Source organism: Psittacula echo, assembly GCF_963264785.1.
Source record: "Psittacula echo genome assembly, chromosome: 9".
NCBI classification, from domain to species: Eukaryota; Metazoa; Chordata; class Aves; order Psittaciformes; family Psittacidae; genus Psittacula; species Psittacula echo.
Window position 1 is genome coordinate 18,175,579 of NC_137745.1, and position 23,171 is coordinate 18,198,749.

At 41.6% G+C, this 23,171-nt stretch overlaps 2 protein-coding genes across 3 annotated transcripts in view; both read right to left on the minus strand.

The window, feature by feature from the left end:
• The window catches only part of LOC308224989 (musculoskeletal embryonic nuclear protein 1), a 43,110-nt gene extending 38,514 nt beyond the window's left edge, over positions 1 to 4,596 (minus strand). Inside the window, exon 1 of one of the 2 annotated variants that reach the window (XM_080625424.1) lies at positions 4,305 to 4,596. In XM_080625424.1, coding sequence (XP_080481550.1) covers positions 4,305 to 4,479 — 175 coding nt within the window. In that variant the 5' untranslated portion in view covers positions 4,480 to 4,596. The remainder of the gene's footprint in view (positions 1 to 4,304) is intronic. The other variant, XM_080625423.1, reaches the window with a different exon arrangement.
• A 6,729-nt stretch (positions 4,597 to 11,325) lies between these two features.
• The window catches only part of SFMBT1 (Scm like with four mbt domains 1), a gene marked incomplete at both ends in the record, with an annotated part of 31,979 nt that continues 20,133 nt past the window's right edge, over positions 11,326 to 23,171 (minus strand). The window contains 11 exons of the mRNA XM_080625456.1: positions 11,326 to 11,466; positions 12,340 to 12,468; positions 12,982 to 13,227; positions 13,412 to 13,590; positions 14,344 to 14,519; positions 15,242 to 15,351; positions 17,233 to 17,372; positions 18,824 to 18,888; positions 20,152 to 20,194; positions 21,402 to 21,515; positions 22,219 to 22,345. Coding sequence (XP_080481582.1) covers positions 11,326 to 11,466; positions 12,340 to 12,468; positions 12,982 to 13,227; positions 13,412 to 13,590; positions 14,344 to 14,519; positions 15,242 to 15,351; positions 17,233 to 17,372; positions 18,824 to 18,888; positions 20,152 to 20,194; positions 21,402 to 21,515; positions 22,219 to 22,345 — 1,470 coding nt within the window. The remainder of the gene's footprint in view (positions 11,467 to 12,339; positions 12,469 to 12,981; positions 13,228 to 13,411; positions 13,591 to 14,343; positions 14,520 to 15,241; positions 15,352 to 17,232; positions 17,373 to 18,823; positions 18,889 to 20,151; positions 20,195 to 21,401; positions 21,516 to 22,218; positions 22,346 to 23,171) is intronic.

Consider the following 23,171-nt stretch of genomic DNA (forward strand, 5'->3'; position numbering starts at 1 on the left):
TATGCCTACATCACACACGTGTGGGAATAGTGAGCTAACTCCACTCTAATCACTTGTTACCGATAAAAGTCTAACCAAAAAATGCTCAGAAGGTGCTTAGAATTACCGACAACACAGATCCTATTATACCAACCAACTCTGTAGCATCAGTAAATAAAAAACTACACTATCAAGAAAAAACCCACTTAAGAACAAAGCCGTTATTTTAAAATCAAGTTCCTTATGAAACAAGATACAAGCATTATAATGGCAAACTTTGAAAAAATATGTCTGGCTTACTGACTTAAAGCATAAACATCCATCTTTTCCACCAAGGGAAACCCATTAAGACTTCCTGTTAAGAAGTGGCTTGGCTTAAATAACCAAGGGTGGAAAATAACACACACTTAGGTAGGAGGGACAAGAGTAAAATTAAACAGCAGACTTCAAAAAAGCAGGCTAACAGACTTGAGAGTGAGTGGCCAGAATCCAAAAGGGCTGCCAAGCCAAGCAAATTTGCCACAAACAGGTAGTTTTTAATCAGTTAGTTGCCTCTGGCAGGGAGTTACAGCCTATGGTTACTAAGAAGGAAGCAACAGAAGTTGTCTCACCCAACTCCAGCACAACTACTGATGTACTGGAACATCCGCAGTGTCTGGGTGAAAGTGTTTCAACACATCTTTAGCTTCACAGCAGAGAATCAAACTCTGAGCAGGAAAGATTAATCCACAGTGATTAAAGACAACACACTGATGGGCTCCAATAATATTAAGTATATTCACTGCTTACTCAGATATCAGGAAAGCACTTCTCTAGCACACAGTGCTTTACACAAAGAGAAGGAGGGCAAGATCTGAAATACGATCGACTAAGTAGTAGATCTGGGAGGCCTTACACTTACAGCAATAAAGACAAATGCAAACATCTGTTCTTACATTAAGGGCGTTAGGAAGGCTCCTGCATAAAGTCAGGGTAGACGATAACTAACATAACTCCTACAAGAAAAAGATTCAGGGAGTTATGACGGGTTGTATATTTGAATCTGAAAATAACAGAAGAGACACTCATTTAAAAGGCTACTGTGAGGTAAAGGAATAAGTTAAACTGCTCTTCATTCCCTGTGTGACAGAACTGGGAGGCAAGAGCTACGAAGAAAAGGAAATTTCAGATTTAACTTCAAATGGTCATTTCATCAGCTCAAAGTGAGAAAGTCTCTGTTCCTGTCACTTCCTGGTTGTGCCAATTCAATAGTGAGGGCACACACAAGGCAGGCTGATCACATGATTAATTCTTCGAAGCATTAGAAGACAGTCTCAGCAATGCAGTTTCCACACTCCCTCTGTCAGAGTCACATCTTCAACAAATTAAAAGCCTGACACTTGACCACATTTTAGCTCTTAAAATACAAAGTTTAACTGATGTCAGTGGTGGGTCAGCTGATAGCATAACTTTACAGCAATTGAGTAGGCTCACAAACAAGAAGGTGGCAAGCTTAAACAATTTAGCTCTAAGAACAATCCTTCAGTCATTTGTAGATGAACATCCACCAACGAGGCAAAGAAAAGGTCCTCCTCTTACAGTCAGTTACTATAATCAGAACAAACCAGTACAAACTTGCCTTCATTCCACTGAAGGCAAGCATGGCAAGAGTTATCTAGAAAAGGGCAAGTCTGGGTCAGCCTTTGATTTAGGCACTTACAAAAAAATTTCATTCTTTACACGTCAAACCAAATATTTTTCAAAGGAAAACAGCCTCTGTGCATATAGAACATTTGCACAATGTATTTCTGTTGCCACTACTTTCATTTCTGTTTCTGCATAGGATTCTGCACCATTTATACCCAAGTATTTTAGTATCTCCTTCTAGGATTTCCTTCCAAATAGAAGAAAGAAAAGGACCGCCACACAAAAAGACAAGCTATTTTCCCTTTATAAGTCAAATTCAAATATTAAATTTAAATACCAGCCAGTCGTTCGTCTTCAGCTCTCTGACTTTTTACAAAGAGCTGGAGAAGTGATACAGCCACTCACAGACAATTAATGCCATTCGAAAGGGAGGCCCACCTCTGCCGGGCAGCAGTGCCACTTCTCCAGCAGTCCACATGTACAGCCACTTGTTCCTTCCTCAGCACGATCACCTCAGTTGTGCTGGACAGCTGGAGGACCAGAGCACAGAAATACTCCAGCTTACAAATAACTACATTTCCCTGTTTATTTTTCTTGCTGTATCAGTTCCGTGATCCAGCTCCAGAAGCTGTGCCATCCCTTCTGCCACAGCAGCTCAGGGACAGGAACAACCGTGACTGCTGAGGAGAGGTCACACCCTCCCTCCTGTTCCCAGCCACAAGTTCCCACTTCTCTGTCACATGAGATCACAAAAAGTCCTATTTGTAGAGGCAATTTTTAAGGGTTTTGGAACAACATTCCAGGCGCTTTGCGTATGATACAAAAAGGACAGAAACATTTGGGCAGACAAAACCATCGCCCCAGCACAGCACTTAACTGAGGGGGAACTGCCAGTTTGCCAGTATAACTGGTCCAGTGTGAGGCCAGCTTCTCCTCCTGCTAGGAGACAGGCCCAAAACTAAGTAGAAAAGAACATGGCTGTCAAACCTGGATCAAACATACCCATCCTTCAGTTGCTAAATATAAGCACCTGTAAGCATGACAAGTTGCTACCTTTTTTGCTCTAAACTCTTCTGGAAACAGATTCCTTTCCTCACCAGTACCACTGCAAGGACCAGCTACCTTGCTTTCACCTCCTTCTTCCACAATTGCAAGCCCTTTATTGACAGTCTGCTTCTAATCGTTCATGGTTTAAAAATATCTAGCCAAAGTCAGGAAGTGCAGCTTACAACCAGGCTTTTGTTTTCCCATTACAATCTTCTTGTGTACACTTCTTCTTGTCCTCACCAAGTATTCCAGTGTCACTCTAAAATACATAAAATAAGCGATACCATTCCGAGAAAAAAAATCCTATCCAGAAAATAACATCTGCAGTCCTTCATCTTTTGACATACAACCCATCTGAATTATCTGGGTGAATCTCTTCATTCTAAAAACAATGCTTACACATCATCATCTTAAAGCAGTACTTCTGTTTGCAAACTTTTAACACTTCTAGTTGTGAGGATGCTGACTAAGCAAATGTTACACCAGTGACTACTGTTGTCATTCAGTAACATGACAACTACATGCTTATATAAACTATGCTACATGCATACATAGTTTTTATAAGAGCAATGCAATTGTTGGCTGTGACGGAAACACCAAAGTATGCAAGCAGAATGTGTTAGCAAACTTCTGACTTAACCACAGCAGTATGACACTAGCATGAAGTAGTATCAGTGCCATTCAAACATAAACAGGATCTTGGTCTTTAGCTCAAACTATAAAACACATGCAGCTGACGCTCCCTTTTTAACTCCTCAACTGAAGGGGCACTACCTATGGGCCAGAGAGAAAAAACTACTAGAACTGCTCCACGTTGTTGCGGTTCCCTCAGAGCAGGCAGGGTTGGAGTCACTCGAGTCCTTGCCTTTCCACCAAATTCAAACGAACAGGTAACAAGTTCCCGCTCATCAGCTGAGCTGCTGCAAGCAGGCACACGAGCTCACTGGCTGCTTCAGCTCCAAGGTACGGAGCAAGCGCGGCACAGTGCGCTGTGATTTAAACAAGCGTGTCTGACTGTGCTATTGACAATGTGACAAGGTGCACTTGCAATAAAACTGACACAGCCAAACCCTCGTCTTTTGTATGTTTTAAACCTGAGTAATCCTGCACACACCATTGCATCCTGCTGCTGCATTCAAAGCGAATATGTGCCCACACCAAAAGTGATAAATTGTACTGACATCGATGCAAACATTAGGAAAGCAAGTTTCAGAAAGTCATGTGCTTTTAGCACTTGACACCCAGCCTCTGGGAAACAACGCTGCTCATCCTAAGCGCCTACCTTCAGAGCCCACCGGCCGTTCCCCACAGCCCTCCAGGCGCACAGTCCTGGTCAGAGGAGCACGGGGAGCATCAAGAGGCCTCCGGAATTGCCGAGCCGTGTCCCGCGGCCTCACCTCACGGCCCTGCTGCCGCTCACCTGACACCAGCAAAGCGCCTGCCGCGGCTGCACTTCCTCAGGCCGTCGTCCGGCCGGGAGCCCGGTATAGCCCTGGACGGCCTCAGGGCACTGCAGCGAGGTGACGGCACCATTAATCCAGCCCGAGACCCCCGACGCGGAAGGACCCGTGCGGCCGCGGCCCGGCCGCTGCTGCCAGGCCGCTCGGAACCGGCGAGGCCCAGAGGCCGCGGCCCGCCCCCGCCGAACTCACGCATGAGGGTGCTGAAGGCCACGACGCCCAGGAGCCCCTGCAGGAAGATGCCGAAGCTGTCCATGAGGGCTCCGTTCTCGCAGCCGCGGTCTCCCGGCCCCACCGGCGCACCCCCGCCCGGCTGCGGGGGGCCGTCGGTGAAGCCGAGGCTGCCGTTGGGCGGCGGTAGCCCCATGGCGAAGCCCAGCCAGCGCCCGCCTCAGCGGCGCACAGCGGCGGCGGCGACAGCGACGTCGTGACCTGCGGGCGAGCCCACGCCCCCCACTCCGCTTCCTGCGCGAGCCACCCGCCCCGCTACGTCACCGGCGGCGCCGCAATCCCATTGGCCGAGTCTCACCCCTGCGGCCGCCGCGGGTCAGCCCCGCAGCTCGGTGTGAGGAGCGGAGGAGCTGCCGGGGAGCGGAGCCCGCAGCCGGGCGGGCAGGTCTGCTCGCCCAGCGGCATGAGCCTTGCGCCCCTTGGCTCCAGCGTCCGGAGGGATCGTCGAGCTGCCCCAGGGAAGGAGTCCCGAGTCCACGCTCCTGTGCTTTGAGCTGCATCAAAAGCAAGAGCTCAGGAACGCAAGCAGTTACCTAAACAGAGCAAGGACCAAAGTAGCTGCCTGCTCTCCCCCTTGCACACAAGGATCACAGACATCAAGCACTGCTTTTCAAACAGGGACGTGACCCACTTCCTTGTTTTTAAGATTCCACAGCTGCTGCCGAACATCTGACGCCCCCCTCCCCCACCTGACCGGGACACTTACACAGGCGAAAGATTTACCTAATGCTTTGTTTAAACACAAAATCCACGTTTCAGCCATGAATCTGGAAATACAACTTGAAGGGCTTATGCCTCGTTACTCCGTATTCCATGCTTCAAAACAGACCAATCTCCCCAAATACCTCAAGGGTTTTCAGCTCCTCACAACTCCTATAAGCCCTTCTGAAACCTGTGGCAGACAAGATGCTGCCTCCTGATACGTGCTATTCACAAGCCTTCAGATTTCTCTCGAGTATACATCACTCTGTGAAGGCAAACAGAAAATTTACATTAAATCCTACATACTTATAGGTGCTTAAGGACAGCGTTAAACAAATCGATTTCATTTCACTGCTATGTATTTTCTGCACCCAGTATAAAATCAGTTCAAGACTGAGGCACAGGCAGGAAACAAGTGCTGAGGAGCATATGGGTACAATCTGCTGAAGCCCCAAGTAAGGAAACAAAAACTTTGCAAGGCTGACTTGTTTCTGAAACATCCTGTGGATCCTCGTGTTATTTAGGGAAAGCAAAGTCAGCTCTTTTTTAAGACTCCAACTTGCTGGGGTAGTGTAAACCTTTACACTCATCCCGAAGGAGCAGCAGAATCTGCAAGGTTCACTTTGGATCTTAGCATCTTCGTATGTTCAAAGCAAGCCACAAAAGAAAATAACCTCGATTCATAGGTTCTTCCTCAGCTCCTGTATATTAATTTCAGCATCCTGTGAAACAAAACGTGTTACCTTTGAAGACGGCTTCGATAAATGGGACTCCTGCATTTGAGGAAGCTGTATACAACCCAACCAAGCTCTTACCATGATGCCCATGCAATTGGTTATTTACATGGTCTGCATTTACTTTCACGCAAGTAACAGAACAGGCTTCACAGTTTTCCCCCACCCTTCGCACAAGACAGCAAATTGCTTATGGTAAGCAGCATGCATACATTAACACCAAAACCACCAGGAACAGTTTAAGCCTCTTTTTTAATTTTCTTACAACCACTTAAAACTGTCATATACCACAAATCTATGTACACTATTTACAGACAAAACAAGCAAAATATCCATCCAAAATAGTTTTTAAAAAATCCTCTGATTAAATTGTTACACCTGCTCAAACAATGGTGGGACTTCATAGGCGTATTTTCTTGTGCATGTTTCTCTTCCATGTAGTACTTCAGTCTCACTGCATATATATATATATATTTAAAAGAAAGATAAAACAACAAGCAGAAGGGACACAACACAATATGCATTTAAATCTTTGTTTAAGAACAAGCAGCTAATTAAAAAAGGCAAAATACAGGAAAAGTGCATCAGTTCCAATGAGTTAGTATAAGAAAAGAGGCCCACAGGTGGAGAGCAGGTACCCTTTAGGGCAGAGTCTCCTAAAAGACCTCTGATTGTCTATAAAGATTATTTATTTAAAACAAACTGGGGAAAAACATAAAACAATGAAATGAGAGGAGAAACATGACACCTCCAGACTGATTTTGTTCTCCATGAGGTTTCTTGGAAACTCGTGCTCAACAACTTTCAGAGTGGGCAGGAATTCATTGGTGTCTGGATCTCATTGTTCGTTCATGTCACTGGAGTCAGCCGTCCCCAGATCCCAAGCAGAAGGCCTACTCCTCTTGAACTGTGCAAGGCTAGAGGGCTTCCACAGGCTCTGTGCCACAGTTGGGCTAAGTCACTGAGACCTACTGCCTCTGAATTCTGCCAGCGCAAGACCTGCTCACTTCCACGGCTTAAAGCTGAGCTTTACACCTAACAGAGTAACTTTGTCTTCTCATCTAAAAGTACATTTGTATGTCTGGTGCATTTCAGAACAACAGATGTGATCTTGAGGAAGCTAGAAATGACCGCGGAGACAAAGTGTTACTAACCTTAACTCATTTTTGCCATATTTCATACAGATTGTTAATATTTTTCTTTTAGAAAAAACACTTCACAATAAAAGGCTTGTTATATCTGGTGCTCCCAAGTCCCATTCTAATCCTCCACCCAAAAGGCTGCCTTTGAAAACAAGGCTACATGCATGTTTGGGGAAGGTTGGCAGCACCCTGAAACAGGGGTTCAGCACACGATCCCTTTAAAATGGAGCCTTCAGCCACCATCTGAAGTCTCCTGACAAAGCCTATGTCTTTGTGCTTAGTTACTTTTAGGTAATTTGAGCTCACAGTAGGCAGTAACCAGCCTGCCACTATGTGACAAGACTGGTTAAGGAGTAGCTTTGTACAGGATCATCCTATTTTTGGCTTTCTGGTAAGGCTACTTCATCTAGTAACTTCTCTAACAACAGATTTGGTCCAAAGGTATTCAGTCTCCAATATAAGCTTGACAGTTTTGAAGCCTATTCCATTACATTCAAAAATCTCACAAGCCACTTTGCTTTTTGCCAACAACTTACCAAGTCTTTGTATACAGAGGAATGGAGTGCTTAGTCTAATCAACTGTAAATATATTTACACTTCTGCAGACCTAGCAGCTAGATACTCCTTCCCTCCTTTAAAGCATCACTGGAATAAAGAATAAACACTAGCAAATCCTAAAGAAATAATAAAATACTGCTGAAAGCTTTGACAAGGAAAACTAATTTTAACAACCATTCCCAAACTCTGTATGCACTGTTTCCATTAATGCCAGGAGAGACTGCAAGCACTCCTGGAGTTCTATACAACACACAAATGATCTGCCTTTTACTTCATTCTTCAAAGAGCAACTCACAGAAATGTTTAGCATTAGAAAAAAAGTAGTCTTCATTCACCAAGATCAGTGCTGTAACCTTCTGCGTTCAGTTTAGGATGGACTGAAGCTGCTCAGGCTTTGGGGGATAATTCTGCCACATTAACCTTCTATGGCATTTTTGGAAGTCAAATACTTCTGTTATGGAATCGTTGGGGTGGTACAGACAGCTGTAGTAGCTCAACAAAACCCTTCTGCCTAACAAGGTTTAGCTTAGCACAGTGCAAGTGCCATGTGGAGGCACCACCAGGTTTCTAAAGCTATGACGTGCAAAACCAAGACTGTACCTATGAAAATACACAAGAATACAATCCCTCAGTGGGTCAGCCAAAGGTAATCCCTTTTTACCATCCACAGCAACAGTACACGAGGCCCAGTGGAGGGGACATTTTCTTGTACTGAAGACATTAGCAAGCCATCACTGTACTCCACCTTTGTCATATTTTATGATGAATGATGCGGTAGAGGACAGCACAAATTTGTGAAGCCTAAATTACTGCAGCCCCAGCAATTCCTGCTGGTGAAACATTGACAAGACTCAGCCATCAGCTATCCAAAATCCAGTTTTGAAGAAAGAGAGCAACTAAAGCAGCGTGTGAGCTGATTTCAAGTCATGTTTGAGTAAAACGAACAAATGTAAGTGCAGTTGTGTCATCTGCCACACACAGAGAAAGAGGAACTTGAAACAGTCAAGTAGAAACACCATTCATCAAGATAAAGCCCCAATTATCCCTTTTAAATCCAGCAATAAAACAGAGTGCATTTTTTCCAGGAAACAGAGTGTACAGTACCCGTGTGCATAAAAACATTTCACAAATAATGAAAACATCCCTTTTGAAAATCTCAACAAAAATAGATCCCATTGGGACCAGACTGTCAGCGCCTCCCAAAACAAGGCAGAAAAATCCAGCCTATAAAACATGCCAAAGGTGACCAGTAAGTATCCCACTAAGCTCTGAAACTGCTGACTGCTTTATTTACTGCATGGAAAAAAAGTATGACATTTGTATTTAAAACCCTAGGCGCCATGTTAACAGGTTCACTAAGTCATCCTTTAAGCTCTGTCCTCTCCTGACAATTACTTAAAAAGACATCTATCTGCCCACAGGGAAAGGTGGAAGCAACATCTCTTGGCTATGCAGGTCACTTCTGCTGGGTATCAGTGCAATGGTGTTCTGGAAACCCTGAAGAACGACAAATCGGATCCAAAAGCATCATCTTCCAGCCCAGAAGTTCTCTGCCAGTCAAATTTCTCAAGACAAGATGCTGACAGCAAAGCAGCAGTGTTTATTTCAAAAACTTTTCAGGCCTAATGGCTTAGCACTGAGCTTGCCCTAAGAGAGTGGAGTACAGGTGCATGACCTAAGCAGAATATGAAGAGCCATTTACTGGCGACATACCCAGTGTGAGGAAGAAGGAGGCACACTTTGATTTCAGTTTAATTGTGTTTTCAGACTCTGCTTACAGCTTGGGAGAAAAAAATCATCCTAGCTACATACTGCCCTCCCTCTCAGGAATACTCTGCTATTAAACAGCTTGTCTGACATTTACTTTATGGGATGGGGAAAAAAAAGCCTGATTTAGCACTTCTGTAAACAGTGCTGCCTTTACTAGACAGTTTTTCTAAGGGGCAGAACAAATAAACCCCAGTTATTTCGCTGCTTACTCTGAACAGTTTTCATTGAAGGTAGCTCCCTCTCAACACCTATGTGGCAGATGCAGACACAGACTGTGCAAACTCCACTTAGTTTACAATCTACCTCGTTGCTGAATCCTATAGCTCACAGCATCAGAGTAACTGATCACATTAGGCCTAAGAGATGCTTGAATCAATCCCTTTGACCAGAGTAACCACTGTTTATCAGAAACCAGCAAATGTGTCTTTCCTAAAGAGGTGTCTGCAGTGAGCACCTTCCTACCTCAAACACCTCAGCATGCCAGAGGCTTTCTGCAAAAATGTATTTGAACAGGAGATAAAGGACCAGGGCTGCACACACAGCTCCTGCCTACGCTCCCCCACATACTCTGAGAATAGGCAGAGTCAATGCATGCAGGCCAGCTGAAACCTAATGCTTATTTGATGCAGATCTTGAGCCTGATGTAAGGTTCCCCACATCCTCAATGGAAAGTAACGTAAACCCTGTTAACTTGAAGTGTAAAGCACAGGTCTACAGCAAGTGGCTGATAGGGTTTTATTATCCTGGAAAATTAAAATCAGCAGTTCATCCCACTGTGGGTCTACTGATGGGACTGGATGTACCTCCTAGTCCTTGTTATTTTCTCTAAAACAAGCATACAACCCCCTTCTCAACCCCTCACATTTTCACCAAGTCTGATCCTGAGCAGCTGTAAATAGTTAAAAATACAAAGTCATGCTCATAAGATAGCTTCCAGTATGCAAACACTGGCACAGCTAAGTTGCAGTCCTCTATTGATGGCAGTTTCCTTAGTGTATTATTTAAAAAGATGTTCAGGTAGCAAAGCAAATGTCTGCTGACAGGCTCTGTGTATATGGCCCAACTGTCTGCTATAAGAAAAAGGAAATAACTTCACACAATTCAAAAAAAGAATAAAAATTTTACAACCAAAATACAGAAAATGCAGAGGCACTTTCTCTTTCCTTCCTTTTTTCCTACAGTCCATCTGTAAGAGAAGTGCAAAATAAGTAAGTTTTCTGATACATGAGAGAAAGGAAACATCCAGGTTAAGCCTTACAGAGGTTTCAGCTAAAGCTTTGGAACAGAAGCTCTGTATGCTCATATCAGGTTTGTGCTCCTGACATGCCTACAGAAGAGAGACTTGTGCAGCTACAGATGATTTGTCCAGATCAAGCAGTTCCTTCCTTTTTTAGTTCATCACTTCTACTGTTCAGGCTACAGAGGTAGTAAAAACAAAACAGAACAAAACCCAACAGCAATGAAACAAAAAACAACCAACCAACCAAAAACCCCAAAGGAACCACACTCTTGCTATACTGTACATTCAGAACCCTGTGGCCACGTTGTTGTCCTTACAATGAACAAATTCATTAAAAACTCAACATTAACACACGAATGTGCAAAGAGCACATTCTGAAGTCAGTGCTGTGGTAAAGCAAATTTTCTTCCACAGGGAGGAAAAGGAATTCTGTGAATCATCAGAAACAGAGAAAGGTTACTTCTGGCAGCCTACATGCTAACGTAAACAGGATCCGTTTCTCCTTTTAAAGTTCCATGCCAACGGAACTATTGAAATGTCATTTCCCACCAGAGGAGACTTTTCTGTAATCAGTAAAAAATACATTAAAAAAAGGGAACCATAGAGCAAGAGACTATTGTGTTCCCGAGCTGGCAGCTGGTAGAGTAGCCCCTGTGTTTGCACTGGCATTTTGCTCCAGATGTTGTCTTCCTTTTGTCAAAGTGGAAACCTGAGGCTGACAGATGCTCTTAGGTCACCAGGGCCTCAGTTTAATTTCATTTGGCTTTCCTTGCTGAAAAGAAAGTAGAATGTTTTTGTAGTTGTGCTTCAAAGGTCCACTTCAACTTGGCTGCTCCTCAGTTAGCAAACTGCTGGTAAAAGGCAAGCTTCACCCTCTCAATGTGATGGCAAAGTTTAATAGCTGGCCCGAGCTTCAAGTCCATACACTCCTGAACGGTGGGCAGGGTCAGCAGCAGCAGAGCCTGGCCATCAATTTCCTGTCAGAAGACAAAAACTCCACAGTGACTTTGTGTTTTTATATTCCCTGCTCCTTCAGCTTTGACTTGCTGCAGTTTCGGATTCGTGACCATTTGTGAATTACATATTTCTTTCATGCAACCCCATGAAGCTTAAAAATCTTTCTTACTCACAACAACTTCACTTCTTTCTTAAAATGACAGCTCAGATTCACTGCCTAAGGGACAGAATCTCTTGAGATGCTATTATAAGAGAAAATAAATAGCAATGGAAACCAAGGAAATTTCATGCAGAAAGTAAATGTACCTCACCTCTGCATCTGTCTCTAGAAACAGAAGTTCTACAAGGAATACCTTCTGCAACATCTACCACAAACCATACTCATCATTAGTTCTAGTAACACGGTTTTGATAGGCAATGTTTTTTTATGTTGAATATTAGCCGAGATGCAAATAGTGTTAACTCATGTATGTACTCTAGTTGTCCTACTTTAAGACAAAAACGTTCACTTGTGCAGCTGTAGAACACTATGACACCTGCAGTTAGTCTGCAAAATAGGAAATATTTATCATTTGGAAAAGTCAACACAAGTGGCAAAACTCTGTCTCCTAGAAAACAGGCTCCTGCCTTCATGGTGCTTTGTTGTAGGCATTCTCTACAACCCAGATTTGGGATTCAGGTGACCCACAGACCAAATGCTCTCTATTGGGTACTAAGAAACCTGAAAAATTTTGATTGTTCCCTTAACTCTTCTCTCCCAAAATGCAGAAGGTCGCACACATGTTTGTTTCCTCAAAAGACCATTAGAGAACTTAAAGTAGCTTCTTTTGGTGATTCGTTAGAAGGTAAGCAGCAAAGTGACATTCAACATTTTAACAGACAGAAAATAATACCTGATCAAGGAAAATTCTTGCCAGTGGTGCACAGTCAGTGGATTTGAGGAATCGTACAACATCAGCCACGCTCCACTCCAGAGGGTTACTGTCCAGCTGCAGCTTTTCAGCAACTTCCACCTTTATGTCCTAGACAAGCCACCCAGCACAAAAATGATTTCCAAAATATTACATATGGAATGGACCAACACTCTCCACTACTCCACCACACTCAAACATTCAGCTGCCAAATAAAGGTCTACTGAGAGCACAAACTGCAGAGGTTTCTTGGTTAGCAGAGATGTGCAGAACAGCATTGTGCTGAGAGCGTAGGCTAAAACATCATTAAAGCCATTAAGCAAGGATCTAAACCCAGGATTTGGTCAATACCACATCACTGCTCCAGTTGAACCAAGAAGAGTGCTAACATCTGGGAAATGGAAAGCTCACCATTCTGTCTACAGCTTCCTGTTTAGTCTTCTATTACAGTGCTGTAATAAGACTATAGTAAAAATTGTATATTTATTCTGTAGTATCTTCACAATGCCTTTTATTGGGTAGCAGAGTATTTTACATGTATGATGATGATGGTAAATACTCCCAAGATTTTCATTCTTGCCCAACAGTGAGCAAGCTAGAACAGAAAGCTACATTCAACGTTACCTTTGGCGAAGGAGGTTTATTTTCATCATCAGAAAAAGAAAAGGTCCTGAGCTTCCTCTTCCGCTTGTCTCTGTCCTGAGCCAGGGAATGAGACAGTTCACTCTGTGTAGGAGAGGATGACAGTGATTTTTTCTCTGATACCTCTGACTCCTCAAGCAATTCATCTTGGTGCTCTGACGTACTATCCTCAGTCAGAGATTCTTCATCTACCTCATCCTGGTCATCCTCTTCTTCTCCCCCACTGCCCTGAAGACGTAGAGAAAAAGTTATGAAATAAAAATATACAGAAATGGGAAGTTTAGGACAAAAGCTGTAACTGCCACCCATTTGTCAGCTATAAGCTGAGCTTACAAGCAACTAACTGTTGTTTCAAATGGAGCTGGTCAAAGATCACACATTGTGTCTATCAAAGTTGTTGGCAGTCTCATACCTGGGGAGATCCAGCTGGAGTGTTATCCACTGACGTAGAAGAACGTTTTTTCTTATGAACAAAAAAGTGTTTTCGTCTCTTCCGTCTTTTATTTGGTTTCTTCATGGCTACTTCCAGGTTACTGTGGCCACCCGGAGGCCTACCTATCCGCTTGTTTTTCCGCTTTCCATAATAGTGTGCTACCAGGACAGAAGAAAGGAGCACCATGTTGAAATGTATCTTCAATGTTACTAGTTACGTTTGTCCATCATCAGGACTGGAAAATCAGTAAAAGGACATTTTCCTACAGAAATCCCAATTCTGCAAAACTTCAGAATGAGTGTGTCTGTATTCTCCTCTTCAATTTGGGTTAAGGAAGAAGAGTTACCAATCAATTTTATTTGCCCTATAAAGATTTACTTCCTCTATCTCTGAGAAGCCCCAAATGATCAGATTTTGTACAAAAATCATCAACCACAGACTTGGTCTAATTTAATGGTGCTTTTGGTGATGTTTTATAGTTTTTAAACATGACTTCAATGGACTGTTTGTTCTCACAGTGTCAAATGGTTAAAGTTTGCTTTAAAAAACCCCTAAACCCCCTAAAAGCTAAGGAAAGAGCTTGATGGTGTTTCATTTTGTTGCACATCAAGTTGGTAAAGGAATCACAATGCCACCTTAATTACAATATCAGAGGCAGTTCTTGTTCCAGAAGTTGTCTTCAGCAGATAAAGCTTTAAGCACATGACAAAAAATAAAGCCATGGTTCTACCACTTAATATAGGATTATTTTTTTTCTCCCTTACACACTGGCACATGGACATTTTGTAGTGCTCAAGCTCTTTGTGTAAGCAAAGCACTACATTTTGGATTCCTTCTGAAGCCAAAGACAAAAGAAACAAGAACATAACACCCCAAGCTTCACCTTTGTTTGAGATCAGCAACCTACTCACTGTATTTAGTCTTTGTCAGGACAGAGCAGTTCTCTGAACACTTGTCCAGCACCATCTGAGGACCAAAGAGATTTGGACAACATTCCAGCTTGATGCATGTTTTTCTGCAGAAATCTGCCACCCGATCTGCTGTCCTCACAACTTCCACAGTTGCACGGTAGCTCTTTCCTTTGTACCTAGCATTGAAAATATGGTCATAATTCAGGAATCCTCTAATTATCAGGAAAATCTAATCTGTAGCATGCAAACACAGTGACTTAATGACAAGACCTTCACTAGACTATAAAGGAATATCTGGATTTCTCGAATACATGCAAATATGATCACTACCTTTTTCCTAGACACAAAATAATCTTGCCAATAAGCTCCAACCCAAAAAGCTCACCAGGAGAACCAGGGAGTGCTTTAGGTTAGCTGTAAAATACTGCCATGCCAGACCATTTCAGAGTATTGCCGTAACTTACTTTCAGAGAAATCTTCCACCTAGAAATTTGCATGGAAATGCCATGGAAGTCTGAGAAGCTTCCTAAGCAGTATGTGCTTCTGCTTTAAAATACTGACAATTATCTTCAGGTGAATTACATTATCTTAAACCTCACCTGCAGGTCTGCCAGTGTATATGCAATGTTGTACCATTACCACACCATTCTTACTTGATCACTAGCTGCTTCCATACCAGTAGTAGAGCACACCTGACATACTAAGAAGCATTAAAATCAGATGCACTGCACCAGATATTTATAAAGAAATGTATAAAAATTTGGAAGCTTCACAGCTGTCAGCATCTTGAAATGCAATCAGCAGTTTTTCCTTTTCTGAAATATGAGATGTTAAAGCACAGACTGCAGATTACATTGCTATTGGGATCAACTAAATAGGGAACAGGACAAAAGTTTACTTGGCTTTTAGGGTCTCTCCATGCCCATGCCATGCAGCCTCTTCATCCAACTGCAGTTCTCGCAGGACACGGCTAGGTTTGTAAGCTGCATTGATCAACAAAGTGAGAACCTAAAAGTGAGGGAGGGAAGAGGAGAAACTACATTTAAGTTATTTGTACATAAATCCGGTTTAAAGTGCCAGGATAAAACAGGAAATTACTTCTATTCATCCAAATTATCTAGCATCAAAGCACTCATTCACAGCAGGATTACAGATACCTCCTGATACTGCCAAAATGAAAACAGAGAGCCGTTGACACTTTGGGCCTTGCCAAACCTTCAGAATACGTCTGCAGAGTCACAAGAGTATCCAGCAATTTCCAAGTCATTGCCCATGAATTACACATCACTAAATAAAACCCTGGGGCTGAATACTACAAAACTTGCATAACCTTAGGTAGATCTAAGTGATTATGTTAAGAGATTGTTCGACATGTGAATATGTGCCAAAAAACGCTGCAGGATTTTGCTGCTGCCAACCTGCTACTTGCTATCAAATCCCACTGCAGAATCTTAAGCTCTCGTCTGTTTTGCCTTTATGAACCATGATAAGGCCTGTACTACAATAAAATGAGAATTTTTCTGGTGCTGTAAAGTAACTCAAAGTTGTGAATAACCTGAAGTTAGTGGGGGATAGTAAAAAATGTTCATTCAAACTGGATTTCTTAGTTTCAATATGTGTTTATTCCAAATCATTCCCAAATTGAGTGCATCAGAACCTTGGCATAATCAATTTGCAGCTGCATTCCTACTAATGCAGCAGTCCAGAAGTCTACAGTTCAAAAGAAGAGTATTAAATACAATGCAAGTACCCAACTCACTTTAGGATTCATACAATAAGCAAGAGTCATAACTGAAATGAATACAACTAAGCATATTGGTTGAACTTTTAGCAACACTCAGCAGGATTTGTGCATACTTTATGCTTTCAGGCAGTGAAGCAGGTTAAACCTTCAAGCTTAAATGAAGCTGCCAACAGAATTTCACCTTTGCTCTTTTGAAGTGCTTGTATCAGAACACTGAAACTTGCAGAAAGGATGCGGTACTATTCTCTGTTCAAGAATGGAACTTTTTCAATGATCAGCTTGACTCTTGCCCACTGGACTCTTGTTTTACAGCATGTCTGCAAAGTCCTCCTCAAGTTCTCTCCAAGTTATGATACGTGATAGGGAAGGTAAAAATTCCAGAGGTATTGAGACAATTCCTGCGTTTAAAGTGATCGCTTCATGAGAACTGAAGTGTGCACACGCAGTTATGTCTTGGGAAACCTTCAGCCTCTCAGGTCAGATAATAACCACCCCAGGACCTTTTTGGAGATTGCTGAAAAATAACTACTGCATCAAGTACCTGTAAATTTGCTGTGAAACACCTTCTGGAGAAGAGGCTCTTTGGCATTAAGGAACAGCCGCTTCCTCCCTCTTCTCCTCCGTCAGTTACATGAGGAAGTTTTTAAAACCACAATTTCATCTGATCTTTGCAAATCACATCCAACTTGCAAAACACAGAGAATTCTTTAATTTTCTAATTATTGAAAATAGTTTGCCATTTCTATTAAGAAAATCTGCATTTTCTCTGTTTTAACATCAACAATTCAAACTGCAAAGGAATTCTGGGATTATCTGAAGCTAAATTCTGTTAATTAAAATGGAAGCATTTATTACAGCTATAAAAAGATACTAACTCCTTTGACTGTGGTAATTACACGTTACTCTGTATTAACCTAAAATAAAGTTTAGCAGTAGCAGGATGGCTGTAACTCAGATAAATGAGAGGCTTTTACTCTTTCCAGCCACTCAGAAAACGGACCATGATTTATACTTGACTTTATGCAAAACACTCTCTTTACTTATTATAAGTTCAAATTTATTAATTACCCATCTATAATTAGAGAGACAATCTAGCATTTATGATACACTGTTACATGCAGGTCCACTACATACAACCACCTCACCTCTTTGAGAACAAGGACACAGTTCCCAGGTCCCACAGACTGTGGAAGCTCTGCAATCCTGCCTTTGTTAAGATAAGGCCCTGAGAAGCACCGGTGGTTGAAGTAGATCTTTGGGCAGCAGTACTTTCCATTAATTACCACTGAGAAATGAGAAAGCAAAGATTAAAATCACACACTACAATCTCCCTAGGAAAGAATGACTTCTTGCAATAAGTAGTATTTTGCCTGCTGTAAAAAAGGAGGGGAAAATGTCTTGACTGACATGAATTTGGGGTAGTTTCAGGGTCACATTTGCAATGACGGCCTTAGTTATTTGATGTTGCCAGAATATTTTTCAGACTTCACACACATGCTTGCAAACTGTCAAACTACAAGAAATAAATCTGGTCATTTATCAGAAAAGCAACAATTCTTCCTGGCTGGTCTGATGCTTCATGGTATTATACCAGTGGGAACAGGCAAGAAGATGACAATCCCAACTTTTTGGTAGCAGAAGCACTTCCTACATAGCAATTATGGACAAATTTTCCAGTCAAGTAATTACCTCTCCCCCAAATTTCTGCCCCCAGAGAACCTGGCAAGCTTGTTCTCCACTGTTAACCCTAAACTGCAATACCCATTGCTTTGCATTTTTACACTCTTTTCCCTCAATCAGCAAACAAGAGATGCAGCAACTGACGAAATGACCGTTGAAGTGCCATCAAGTTGTCCACACCTACTGAATGTTTCAACCCTGCTCAAAATTAGTTAGGTATAATATGTATTGCAAGATACTTATGTATAAATACAAAATTGTTTCCCCCAGCAGTGCTGTAGTTTTTCTTGACTGAACAACACTATCACATAAAGATCTTAAATTCAGTAGTAGATAACTGCAGATAAATAAATGAAGTCAAATTTACATTATGACTCTATTAGAAGACAATTAAGATGCTAACCAAGCACGAATCATTTCTGTAAAGCTTACATTTAGTGCAGCTTCAGATGTGCATTTCACTGTACAGAAAATAGCAGAGGAGGTATTTTGCTGCCAGATAGATCTGTGTGACTGTTTCACCAGCAGATGTATTTATTCGTCATATTCATTCTTGCAACAGTTTAGAAAATTACTAGATTTCGCCATCTGTCACACAAAGCAGTTTACTGTTTGAATTGCTTTTGTTTATCATGATGATGAAGTTATCATAAAAAACAGACAAACCTGCTTCCCAAAGCTACAATCTAACAACTCAAGAGCACAGATGCAGCATGCCTGTTACACTTCTCCCAACATTATTAAACTAACGGGTGACAATAAAAAAATCACCTGCACAGGTCACAGTACACATTTGGCTCCACATATTCTCTGCTGCAAGGCGGGATGTTCTAGTGTAAAAATCTAATTTCTAGGTTTAATGCATATATCCATTGCAGGACACCTGTAAATGGTTTTGTTTGTTTCATTCTTTTTTGAAGTACAAATCATCAAGTGATGAAAATGTTCAAACCATTTCCTGCTCTCTCCTAACAGAAGAGCATTGAGCAGCTGAACAATGAGGCAGCTGAACTGTTTCAGGATTGTCTTTGTTAGCCTGCCCTCCCTGATCAATACCTGAATCAGAAGAGTTCATTTCCTGGTTCTTTAGTCCATCATGAACTGTCCTTGAAGACAAAATTCTGAAATGACAAAAGGGTTGGGCACCAGGACAGATGTGAGGAAAATCACCTCTCAGTTACTAACACATCACATATCATTCTTTTTTTTTTTCCCTCAGGTCCAGCCTTATTAATCTGCTTTTTACACCTCACCTGTTTCACAATAACAACATGTGAAGACCATCAAATTCAATTTGGAAAGAACTACTGTACTGCTACAGCTTGCAGCAATCCTTCCTTGCTTGAAGTATATAGGCTTCAAGCCGTTAAACACACAACACAAAGCTACTGACAGCAGTTTATATTTTTTGCCTCCTTTTAACTTCATTTCCCATTTCCTGGCACAAGGCAGTGTACAGTCTTACCTATTTTAAACAAAATACAACTGGAATGACTCAAGTCCTCTGGTAAGAATCCCAATTACAAAATATGGAAGAACAGTCTGCTCAGTATTTTTAGGAGCAATGAAAACATTGGCAGGACTACTGACAGATCTGGTGTTTGTCAAGCTGTAAGAGTCAATAAAACCAACTGTCAGGCATTCTGAGCATTTTTGAGCAGCCTCACATGAAGGAAGTTTCGTATCCATGACACAGTTCATAGACGAATGGCAGATCTTAGTAGAACTCTCATTTTGGGTTAGTCAGGACCAAATTTAGTTTGGGAAGGAACTATTAGAAGTTTATCTACTAAATCTACTCAGACTACAGCCAAATCTTCCGCCCAGCTTTGCAAAATCACAGCTGCATGTTAAGGCAGCCAAATTTCCTGTGTGTTTACATTTCAGAAGCTATTATTTGAGAAGGGAATACAACTGAAAAGTAATCCAGTGATTTTCTCTATTTATCACTATTTAAAAAAAGGCTCAAGCACAAACTTATGAACAGTCTTAAGGTCAGGCTAGTTTCTCCTAAATGCACTCCAACACTTACAGATAACACAGTGTTTTAAAAATGAACAATCAACAGCTTCAACCCCAGAACTTCAATGACTTGACCTATTCAATAATTCACCTGAGTTGCACTAGCATTGCTAAAAACCAAATTCCATCCTTTCTATTTCCTAACACGGCAGTACAAGAGGCCTTTTTCAACATGAACAGAAACTACTAGCATTAAGATAAATGGATTGTGGAATCTCTTAACCCTCAGTATAGCACTTCTGTAAAGCTAAATCTCCCCAAGGATAACATGGTTTCCCAATTAGAGAAAGAAAAGAAAGAAAACCAAAATACTACATCAAACTGCAACAAAAAATAAGAGCAAAAAAAAACCCATTACTTACTGTTTCTCTGGTTGAACTACTGCAATTTTTTTCTGCTTATTTACTGAAAGGAAGAAGAAGAAATAAACAGCAAAGTGTGAGAGGCAAACAAATGAAACATCTGGTACAATATACATATATTTTCACTAAGTTATATGCACAAAAGAATCCATTTTCAAAGTCACCACAATGTTAGATAGCTGAACCATTTGCACTGGAGGTCTGCTGGCCCATGTAATGTGAAGTAACCCCATCAGGTTACTTCAACTTTCAGTAAAGATTCATTAAGTCAGGCATGCATACCCCCAGTCTTCTAAGGCATCTCACCTATTGCACATCTTTCTTTGTATCACAGCTCCTAAACTACCAGTAATAGCGGCCAAAAAGGAATGATGTGCTTTCCTTTTCAGCACCTTTGAGTACTGAAACTTAACCAAAGGTTAGGTTCCTAGGCCTAACTTGCCACTTTACTGGCATAACTTCAACACTGCTTAACTTTGAAATGGAATGAAATTTGATGGTTAAAAATGTTTACCACTTAAGCCAATTGCTATGGAGGAAAACAGTGTTGCAACTAAGAAAGTCAACTGAATGATGGGTCCACTTGCTAACTCTGGCTTTCACAAGCAGGTAATAACGTCAAACAAGGTAATGCAACATGTGCCTCTTCACCAATTTCAGGCTTTGGCCCTACAAACTTCTGCCTGTTTTTTAATCTTTTCTCTAATTAGGTTCCCACCACTTCCTCCTCCGACCTTGGCAGTGCAGACATGTCCCAGATTACTTTCTCCTGCTTTGAGCTGCAGTAAATGACAGCTCATCCCAACCTTACAATTTTTGTATCTTACTTAGAAAACATCCAGGAAATTCTTCAGTTTCTCCAGCTCCCATTAAACTTCAATAACCAGTTAAGAGAAGACACCATCTTATGCTACTTACTAGTGTAGTTTAAAACAGGTAGGATTTACTAGTCAACATTTTGTCATTAAGGGATCATTACCACCTGGCCCATTTAGAAACTATCCCCTTTATTTCTATTTCGTACAGCATGCAATGGTCTCAAGCCAACACTGTCTGTTTTGGAGTTGTTGTATGGATTCCAACTTGACCTAACAGCCAGGGGAACAGTTGCACAAGGCATAGATTCTCTGTACATGGTGAATGTTTCCAAATCCAGCAATGCCAGCAATAACTCTGCAGCAGCCTGCTCTAGAAAATCTTGCCATCTTTATCAACCCAACTAACCACCACAAAGAGAACAGAACTGCTACCTATTGCTTTGCGAGGAGGTCTGAGCTGATATCCATTCGTCTCACACCAACCCACTGGAAATATATTCATTGATTCCACACTCACTATACAGTCAGGGACGGGCTTCTTGGAGCCTGTTCAATTTAGAGAAGCAAAAATTGAAACAACTCATAAAAATAAAACCCCTAATTTGATTAACGCTTGCTATATGTTTGCCAGTGAAGCTGCTTTTGCTTATATTGTATTTGTAACACAATATCAATTATTTATTCATCCCCTTTTATTGACCAGATTCTTTCCTGACCTCATTTGCTTCCTCCTAAAGGCTGGAGATGGGAATTTGCCATCCACAGTTTAGCAGAGATGCACAGTGCATAGTAAGTGTATGCTGATGTACTTCCAATCAAGAAATAGGATTATAAAGGAGAACAGCTGACATAGGCCTATTCTATCTTAATGAAGAACCTCTCCAAAAATTTTCTTCCTAGGTCTGGTCAAAGCTTGCTCAGAAAGGAAGTCACTCATTTGTAAAAACATTACAAGGCCCTTGCTCTCTAAAAGACACAGAGCAGCCCTTTGCACAGTGCACAAGCCTAGCACTGACACACTGCAATGCACAAGTGCCATTTTGCCTGGCTCAAACTGGCACTGCCATCCAGGGCTAAGTGGGAAACAGACACTGCAAGTGGATTTTTGCTGTGCTTTCACTGAGGAAACGGTGATCTGCTGCTTGTACTCTGCATGCAATGAGTTTGCTTCACATAATCCTCAGGCTTGATGATGGTACTACAAAAGAATCAGTCCAAGTGCTACTCTCCTCTCCCACATCAGGCTTACCCTCCAGCTGAAGCCAGAGGTAGGAATCTTTCAACTTGGTGACTGTAGCAATGCAAACTTCTTCAGGATCAACCGGGTTCACAGCCTCAAGCTTCATATTCTCTTTAAATCCATGGTCAGAAGTTAACTAGGAGAAAGACAGAACACTTCAGTAAAATACCATCTGTGTATCTACTATATGATATGAATTGCCATGAACAGAAGCAAGACAAAAGCCTCAGTGTCTGAGTAACACAGAAAGATATGCAGTCAGAGGAGATTTCAGATAATTATCACATTAAATAAGATGTATTACACAGATAAAGATATAAAATGCATTACAAACTATAAAGAATTCAAGTTTAAAAAGGTTCTACAGACAGATCTAGAAAACTACATGTTTGTACTCAAAAATAAAGATGCTGAGACTCACTGAAAGGACTCAGCGTATTCTAAGCAACCAGGAATTCTCTGCTGCTTGCTACCTAAGTGCTAAGTCTGACAAATAGTCTGACCCAGCTCTCTATTCTATTAGCTTTGAAATCCACTTTCCATATGCAAATAACATTCCTGTTCTGACACACAACAAAGGATTTTTTTTTCCATTTTACTTTTTGGGGCTAAGTAGGATTTTACTTTATTCACCAATTTAGTCCACATTTACACAAAAAATTCCTAAAATGTAAAAATCGATATTTATCCAGCTCTGAAGCTCCTGAATTAAAGTCAAGAAGTAACAGCCAGACAGGATTCTTCCTCCCAGAGCCACTCTGCAGCATGATTACAGGATCAATACATTATGAATTCTGGAACTAGCCTACAGGGAACAACTTTTCTCAGAAAAGGGATAATGAATTCAGTGACTTGTTCTCAGATGTCAATTATTAAACTGAATGTAAAAAGTTGCGGATGGGGCTTTGGGTTTGGGGGTGGGGTTTGGGGCTTTAAAGACAGGACCAGGGCAACAAGAATTC